The sequence below is a fragment of the Papilio polytes genome, unplaced genomic scaffold (assembly GCF_000836215.1).
Source record: "Papilio polytes unplaced genomic scaffold, Ppol_1.0 DF824024.1, whole genome shotgun sequence".
Taxonomy (NCBI): Eukaryota; Metazoa; Arthropoda; class Insecta; order Lepidoptera; family Papilionidae; genus Papilio; species Papilio polytes.
Genome location: NW_013525180.1, coordinates 3,184,158 through 3,191,865, shown reverse-complemented (window position 1 = coordinate 3,191,865; position 7,708 = coordinate 3,184,158). Strand labels below are relative to the sequence as shown.

The following is a 7,708-nucleotide window of genomic DNA, read 5'->3' as shown; positions in this document are numbered from 1 at the left end:
TGTACTGTTTTTTTGAGAATATTTTGTTTTGTTTTTAGTGCATTTTGTTTTGTTTTTAGTGTATTTTGTTTGGAAGTCGGTTTTTTTTTTTATTAAAAAGTTTATTTATTGATATTATTAACATTACGATGTTTTATTCTGTTATTCGTTTAGTTACCAGTCAATGCTGCGTCTACAGAAAATGTATGTACTGCATTACAAGATCAGCCCGCTGGACAAGAAACGCATCCCGGGCTACAAGATGGCCTTCACTTCCTACCCCGCGTTCGTGCAGGTGTGTTAGTATCACTTTTGACTATTATATACTACTAGCTTATGTCTGCGACTCCGTCCGCAAGAAAAAAAACTGAGTAGCCTAATGTGTTCTATGCCAAATTTCATCGGAATCCGTTCAGCCGTTTAGGCTACAAACTTTAACAAACATCCATTCATCCATCTAAACTTTCGCATTTATAATATTAGTATGAAGTATGATAGTATAATAGATTTATCTAAATTTCATTTTACATTGTTATTACTTTTGCCCACAAACAGTTTGTGTGGATTTTAAAAAAAAGAACAAAACTAGTCTATGTGTTCTTCCAAACTGTGCTTTACATCTGTGCTAAATTTCAATGAACCGTTTTGGAGATAAGTTGTAACATCATCATCACCAGCTCACTATACGTCCCCACCGAGGGGCTCGGAGCCTACCCTAAGTTAGGATGACTAGGCCATAGTCAACCACGCTGGCCAAGTGCGGGTTGGTCGACTTCACACATATCTTTGAATTTCTTCGTCGATATGTGCAGGTTGTATCACGATGTTTTCCTTCACCGTAAGAACGTCGGGTAAATTATGTACATATGAAAATTCAAAAAAATCGAAAATCACATTGGTACAGCGGGATTCGAACCCAAGACCTGTAGATTACAAGTCAAGTGTTGAAACCACTGAGCCACCGACGCTCTCGTTGTAACATCGATCTATCTAAATTTTCGCATTCATGATATTAGTAAGGATAATAAATTGTCCGAAATAGTTATAATGTATCATACTTAAACATATTGAGCGAAATCACAAAAGTTTTGTATAATTATCGATTTTATTTGTAAAATAATTCAAATAAAGTATTCATACATGTAAACTAAACTAATGGGTCAGATTGAATGATGTAGGTATTATGAAAAAGTGAGTATGTTTGTTTGTTAGTACATGAGTGCATTGCGGCAGTCCACAGACGACTTCTACATCATATCGTCGGGGCTGGTCGCCGGAGAGACCACCATCAGCAACAGCAACAAGACGCTCTTCGACCTCATCAACCCTTTATGCGTAAGTTTCAGAGATTCTCAAACTGTTGTGATTTTTTTTCATTAAAAAAAAATTATATACAGTTAACAAAGGCTATTTTGAAAGATTTTTATTTCCGTTGCTTATTTTTTTTAATTTATACTCAAAAAAATATCTAAAAAAAAAAAATAACTAAATTGCAACTTTCTGGGAAATAATATTTTTTTAATTTTATTTATTCTAACGTTAACGAAGCCGCAGGTTAAAACTAGTATTGTGTACAGGTAATGGAGTACATCCGCGGTATGATCGCCAACCGGCTGGCCGTCGATGGCTACCAATGGACAAGAATCTTCCGACAACACAATAGTGGCACTTATAACAACCAATGGTAAAGAACATAATTGCTTATGCAGAATTAACTCCATTTTAACATTGATGGTTCACTGATCTGTATAAATAGACAGGTTATTAATGGAATGACTGCTATTCCTGAGATTCCAATTTAAATGCGCCTATTCATGATGACAGGTATTTATTCTGTTATAGTCTTTTGAGTGAGCGTCAGTACAAATATAAATAGGCTCAAAATACTTTGTTTTTTTTTTTTTTTTTTATTAAAAGAAAGTCAATGGGTTATCTTCGGCTTCGTTTCAGTTATTTTCTTAATAATGTTGCCATTCTAACTTATATATTTTTTTAATTTTCAATATTTATCAGGTATATTGTAGATTACAATAAGTTCACACCGACCTCTAAGGGGTGTAAGGGCAAAGCGGAGAAGGGCCTACTCTGGGTGTTGGAACAGCTGCCCGGGTATACGGAGACTGCTGACTTGTGAGTGAATTTTGTACAAACCAATACACAAGTTTCAAGCATGAACAAGCCTGTAACACACGTTCGGTTATGATATCACAGTATTTATTATCTGTACTTTTTAATCGTTGTTGTATACTAATTTTTGTACAGTTTAACTGTTAAGACAGCTACGTACTCTCAATTCTAATTGACAGTTGTAACTGAATTTAAATGTAAGGAATTTTTATCTGTTGAACTGTCTTGATTGTTCATTTAAAATTGTCAGAACTAAGCATGTGTAGTAGGCTTTAAAATATCTACAATCATCAATTTTAACTAATTAATAATAAACTCGACTGATCAGTAGAAACTGCGAAGTAAAAAATTGAGGTGTCTAGCGGGCTTTTTTCTTAACTTTGTTATTTTTTTAAATCCTTATATACTGTGTTCAGTTAGTATAAAAAAACATGTGTTATGTAGAACGGAACAACTAGTGAACACGACGTATTTCCCTTCATACAATATCCCGTATTTTCCTACAATATTCAATCTGAGCGGCGGCAACGTGCGCGTCGCCACTTTCGGCGATTGGTTCGGATACAAAACAAATCCACGTGCGAATATATTAAAGGAGAAACAGGTTATGGCTTTTATTTTATGCACAGAGTAGTTAGAAAGACACATCAAATTAGAATTGAGTAAATATTAAAGTATTGCATTTGTCTTTGTGCTGTGTTTAGTTTATTTTTAACTAGCTCTCGCCCGCAACTGCGTCCGCGTGATAATAATAAAAACAAAAGAAAGTATCCTATGTGTTCTTTCATACTATCCTCTACATCTATGCCAAATTTCATCCAGATCCGTTCAGCCATTTAGGCTACAAACTCTAACAAACATCCATCCATCTAAACTTTTGCATTTATAATTTATTGTGTATGTTGTCTTTAAAATAGAAAAAGTTATTCGTAAAAAAAAAACAATTAAACGTGTATTTTTTTTATATCTGAATACAATGTTTTATCGAAAAGTACAATTAGGAGTCTTTTTTGTAGTTTATATTAGTTTAAAGATAGTTTAAAACCATGAAAAGTATGTTAAAACTTTACTTTTACACATATTTTCGTTGCAAGATTCCATCTATTTATACTGTACTAGCTTTCGTCCGCGACTGTCCGTCGGAAATTAACTAAACTTGCCCATTTTCAACGAGGTCTGTTGAGTCGTTTCTAAGATACGTTCTAACAAACACCCGTCTTAATTTTCAATTACAATATTAGTAAGATTATAATAATTGCAGTTTAACTTTTTCGTATGATACAGGCGGGTATAACAAACTTACGCGACATGTTCAATACAATGCGGTACAATGACTTCAAACACGACCCTCTGTCGCGGTGCGCGTGCGTGCCTCCCTACAGCGCATGCAACGCCATCGCCGCACGGAACGACCTCAACCCTGCCAATGGTAATGAAAACATGCATGTTTTTGATAATGGGCGTCGCTAACTGTAGATTTAGGACGGGGGAGGGGAGGAGGGCGCTTGTAGTGTGTTTTTTTTTATTACGCCGATGTTTATCATTTAGACAACACAACTATCGACTTTAATCTGTGTCAATGAAGAATTGTAATTTAATTTAATTAACCAAGAAGAAACCAAAGATTTTTTGGGTCGAACGTGGATTTGGCCAATTGACGGTCCATAGGTCGCCGGTTCAAATCCGACTCGAAGGACCAAAACAGGTTCGAGCTGTTACGCTTGCGAGCACGTTAGCTGGAATGATAAGGCGACTTCGTGATATTATTTTGTTTATAAATCATAACCTAATTGTCTCATCGACATCGTAAATAAGTCGTGCCGGCGTTATTTCTTAGGTACATTTGCTGTATACTTGTATAGTCTTTTGGTATTTTTTTTTTTTGTATTTTTAATTAGTGTTCCTATAGGTACGTTTCCATTCCGTGCGCTGGGCCACCGCAGCCACGGCGGCACAGACGCTAAGGTGACCAGTTGGCATCTCCGCAACAACTACGAGTTCGTCGCCGTCTCCGGGCCCACGTTCAACATATCGCGCGGGATACCGCCCTTCGCGTACGTTCATCTATACTAATATAAAGACGAATGATTTGTTTTTTTTTTTTGTATGAATTGAAATTACTCGATAACTATTGGGTCAATTTCAATAATTCATTCACCATTAGAAAACCACACTATCATAGGCTATATTTTTCAATTTCACGTGGACGAAGTCACGAGCAACAGCTAGTATACAATATATCCATTTCTAACTGTTAACATTCCACTATTAATTAATAACAGGTTACCAGTTAATAATCAGATTTAATAATTAATGTCTAACTGCCACATTCAGAATTTTTGAAATAGTAAGGAACTTTTGTCTTAATTCGAGAAAACTACGCTAAACGCGGGTAGCGTTTAGCGTAGTTTTCTCAATAATCAATTTGTGGGTTCGTTAAACTGTTTTGATTTTTAATTTCACACATAACTTACTCGAAAAGCATTTTTACGTGGTCCTTCGAGCAGGATGATTTATAAAAAGCAGTAACAGAAATAAATCATTTACAATAACTTATGTTAATTCAAGGTGGAGTGAATTTGACATGGGTCCCCACTTGCCGCACATAGGGCATCCGGACCTCTGGGCCTTCCAGCCTATCATACACCACTGGGAGTGGGCGTAGACCACAAACTAATTGTAAGCCAAAGGGTTAACTAAGAGATTTTTAAAACTGATATAGGTTTCAAATAATAACTTAATTTTAAAGATTTTCAATTCATCAATTATTGAAATTGTTAAAAACATGTTACTTAATGTAATATTTCTTTCACATGGAAAGAGCACTAAAATTCGCTAAATACAGTTAATGACTAATTTAAGACAATCAGAACTTCTGTTAGCGAGCTTAACAGTTATTTTTTTTGTAATTCATTAAATTTTAGCTTCAGTTTTCTTGACAATTTGTAAATCTTTTTTTTTTCTTCAAATAAAACAAATTATATATTGCATGTTTGTTTATATACATTTTTAAGATCGAATAATAAATCAATTATAAAGATACATGTTTTATTTAACACTTAACTATATGCTAATAAACATTTAAATACATTTGACATCTGGAATATTTTCAACTACCCACATTTCAATATATGACAGAAACCAAAGATTAATTACTGCCTGCATTTAAATGTTAGATTATTATAAAAAAGCAGAAATTAAGAGAAAACAATATATATTTTAAGCCAGACACAAAATAAAGATAATATAGGTAGTCCAACAAATCATCGTCCACACAATTCCTATATACATATAAAATTAAAAACTAACATACCAATCAATACTTCACTCTCACTTTATACTATATTTTTGCTAAAAGATTCAATATATTTCAGTTTTTTTTTTATTTACTAACAAATCCTGGCAATTCAGAATTTTTTTTTTATAATTTCTATGAATGTGGAATTACATTGCGTCTGAAAAGCTAGAAATAATAATCAAAATTATTTAGGGACCACTACATTTGTCTAGACTTCTTTAAAAACATTTTAAAGATCTCAAAGCTTATATAAAACCTCGACATTTTTATGACAAGAAAAATGATTTGTGTGTAATGGGTTTTATTCCTGTGATCATTTTTATACTAGAAACTAGCTAATACAATATTTTCAGAAGCCAAATCATCTATTTTGAGTATCAACATTATTATAACCTGAGATTTCACTATCAGAAAACATTTATATAAACTTCACCCCTAGACACAAGACATGTTTGTCTACCAGACCAGTGTTTTTTAGTGAAAAATTACATAAACATGTAAAATTCCCAAATCCTTTAAACATTTACTTTATCAGCTAACAAGCATAGAATCTTCAAACTTTAGAATAACCTTATTCTAGAGAGTTCAACATTAGCAGTTGCTTCAAAACCTTAGTTTGAGATGTTTCTCTGATCTCTCCCGCTAAGAACATTTCATCCACTACTGTGTACACCTGAAAATATCACAACTATGTTATCAAGCTCCGAAATATACAGTAAATTTTACTAATATGTTGGATGGATATTGGAGTTTGCTGTCTAAACTGAGGAACAGTTCTTAATGAAGTTTGGTGTAGATATAGAGCAGTCTGAAAGAATGCATGGGCTACTTGTTTTAGATTTTTAAATTCCATGCAGATAGAGCCCCAGGCCAAATCTAGTATAGTACATAAAAATTAGTAGACAACTAAAGCTTATTTATATTTTAACCCAGAGTAAAGAATTAAAACTCTTATGAATCTCTTGATAGATTTTATTTTTGTATGCCTGGGTCTATTTCATTATTTTAACTGGTACCAAAACTATACAACAATACTTATTTGCTTAAGCAATTTCAGCTCAAAGATATGGACAAAGAATATTAACACACAAATGTTTTTTTACATTGTATTAAATTACATTTAGAAATGTATTCTTATTCTTATTCTTACCTTGAAAAAGTTGAATACTAAATCTAATTCACACACATTGTGGAAGTATTCATTGAGCACCTCCACAAAGTTGTGTATAGCCTCCAGGTAACACAAGTTGTTGTCGTTCACGTCCACACAAATGCAGAAATACAGACCTGCATATCTTCTGTACACTATTTTGAAGTTACGAAACTGAAAATGAAAAAAAAGGATACATCCACTTGACATTGATTATGGGTGCGTGGAATAGCTTGACGAAGTAAATTATGTATGTCAAATTGCTAAACAAACAACTGCAGAAGAATATTTATACTAAACAATTTATGGTAAAGAATTTTTTATGATCACAAAATAGTATAGGTGTAAATATGATTTTTGTAATTAAAATTTGTATAAATCCCTACCTCAACGAAATTGGTATGTTTTGCATCTCGTACGGTAACAACTGCATGTACTTCTTCAATTAATTTCTGTTTTTCATCATCGTCAAAATTCATATACCATTTAGCAAGACGAGTCTTACCAGCACGGTTTTGAATAAGGATGAAACGAATCTGCAATAAGTAAACACATAGTTATATACTCTCTTTTGTATTAAAAGTTTACAGATTGTATTTTAAATAAATACCATTATTATATTATAACAAAATTCTACAAAATTTTAAGAATACGCCTCCTTTTATAATTTAATTTTTGACGTTGACGTGACGTTGACTTGAAACATAGAGAACGTATGGAATAATAAAATAGTCGACATTTTGACTATTGCAGAATTAAAAAGATTTTTTATTATAAATTCTTAAACATGATAATTATTTAATAAGTTGTTAAATTTAATACCTTTGTAATTTCGCAATGCAAAAAAAAATTAAAGATTAAAATAATTTCCGACGTAGCAACACAAATATCGAGTTGTTTTTCAATTTTCAGTGATTATCACAGAGTACTTTGTAACATACTGAAATAGAGACCAATCTTCGGCCTAAAATTGGGTAACACGAAGAAAAGCGCCATCTGTATTTCATAGTTTACAACTTTCTTTCTTTCTTGTTTTGTTTTTATTTATTTTTATTGAAATGGTAAATGGGGCAAACGAGCGTTATTTAAAATATTAATATAGGTTATATAAATATCTAAATATCTATGTTATGAAATATAGATATTTAGATATT

The 7,708-nt window shown here is 32.6% G+C and overlaps 2 protein-coding genes across 6 annotated transcripts in view; one reads left to right on the top strand and one right to left on the bottom strand.

The window, feature by feature from the left end:
• The window catches only part of LOC106101030 (putative phospholipase B-like 2), a 9,103-nt gene extending 4,043 nt beyond the window's left edge, over positions 1-5,060 (top strand). For 2 of the 5 annotated variants that reach the window (XM_013280099.1, XM_013280103.1), the window contains 8 exons: positions 154-274; positions 1,192-1,314; positions 1,557-1,663; positions 1,993-2,109; positions 2,551-2,710; positions 3,391-3,535; positions 4,016-4,160; positions 4,675-5,060. In XM_013280099.1, the coding sequence (XP_013135553.1) occupies positions 154-274; positions 1,192-1,314; positions 1,557-1,663; positions 1,993-2,109; positions 2,551-2,710; positions 3,391-3,535; positions 4,016-4,160; positions 4,675-4,771 (1,015 nt within the window). In that variant the 3' untranslated portion in view covers positions 4,772-5,060. Of the gene's footprint in view, positions 1-153; positions 279-1,191; positions 1,315-1,556; positions 1,664-1,992; positions 2,110-2,550; positions 2,711-3,390; positions 3,536-4,015; positions 4,161-4,674 lie in introns of all 5 variants that reach the window. The other 3 variants (XM_013280101.1, XM_013280102.1, XM_013280100.1) reach the window with 3 other exon arrangements.
• Positions 5,061-5,140: 80 nt separating this feature from the next.
• LOC106101033 (AP-2 complex subunit sigma) lies at positions 5,141-7,257 on the bottom strand. Its single transcript, XM_013280105.1, has 4 exons — positions 7,165-7,257; positions 6,941-7,090; positions 6,555-6,728; positions 5,141-6,077 (listed from the first exon to the last, which is right to left on the bottom strand). The coding sequence occupies exons 1-4, from the start codon at positions 7,165-7,167 to the stop codon at positions 5,976-5,978; spliced, it is 429 nt and encodes a 142-aa protein (XP_013135559.1). The 5' UTR covers positions 7,168-7,257; the 3' UTR covers positions 5,141-5,975.
• Positions 7,258-7,708: the final 451 nt, after the last annotated feature.

Excerpts from the sequence above, each read along its gene's own strand:
- LOC106101033 (XM_013280105.1), bottom strand. Across the intron at positions 6,729-6,940 it reads AACATACCAATTTCGTTGAG|TTTCGTAACTTCAAAATAGT; the intron begins GTAGGGATTTAT and ends TTTCATTTTCAG. Across the intron at positions 6,078-6,554 it reads TAGTATTCAACTTTTTCAAG|GTGTACACAGTAGTGGATGA; the intron begins GTAAGAATAAGA and ends TGATATTTTCAG.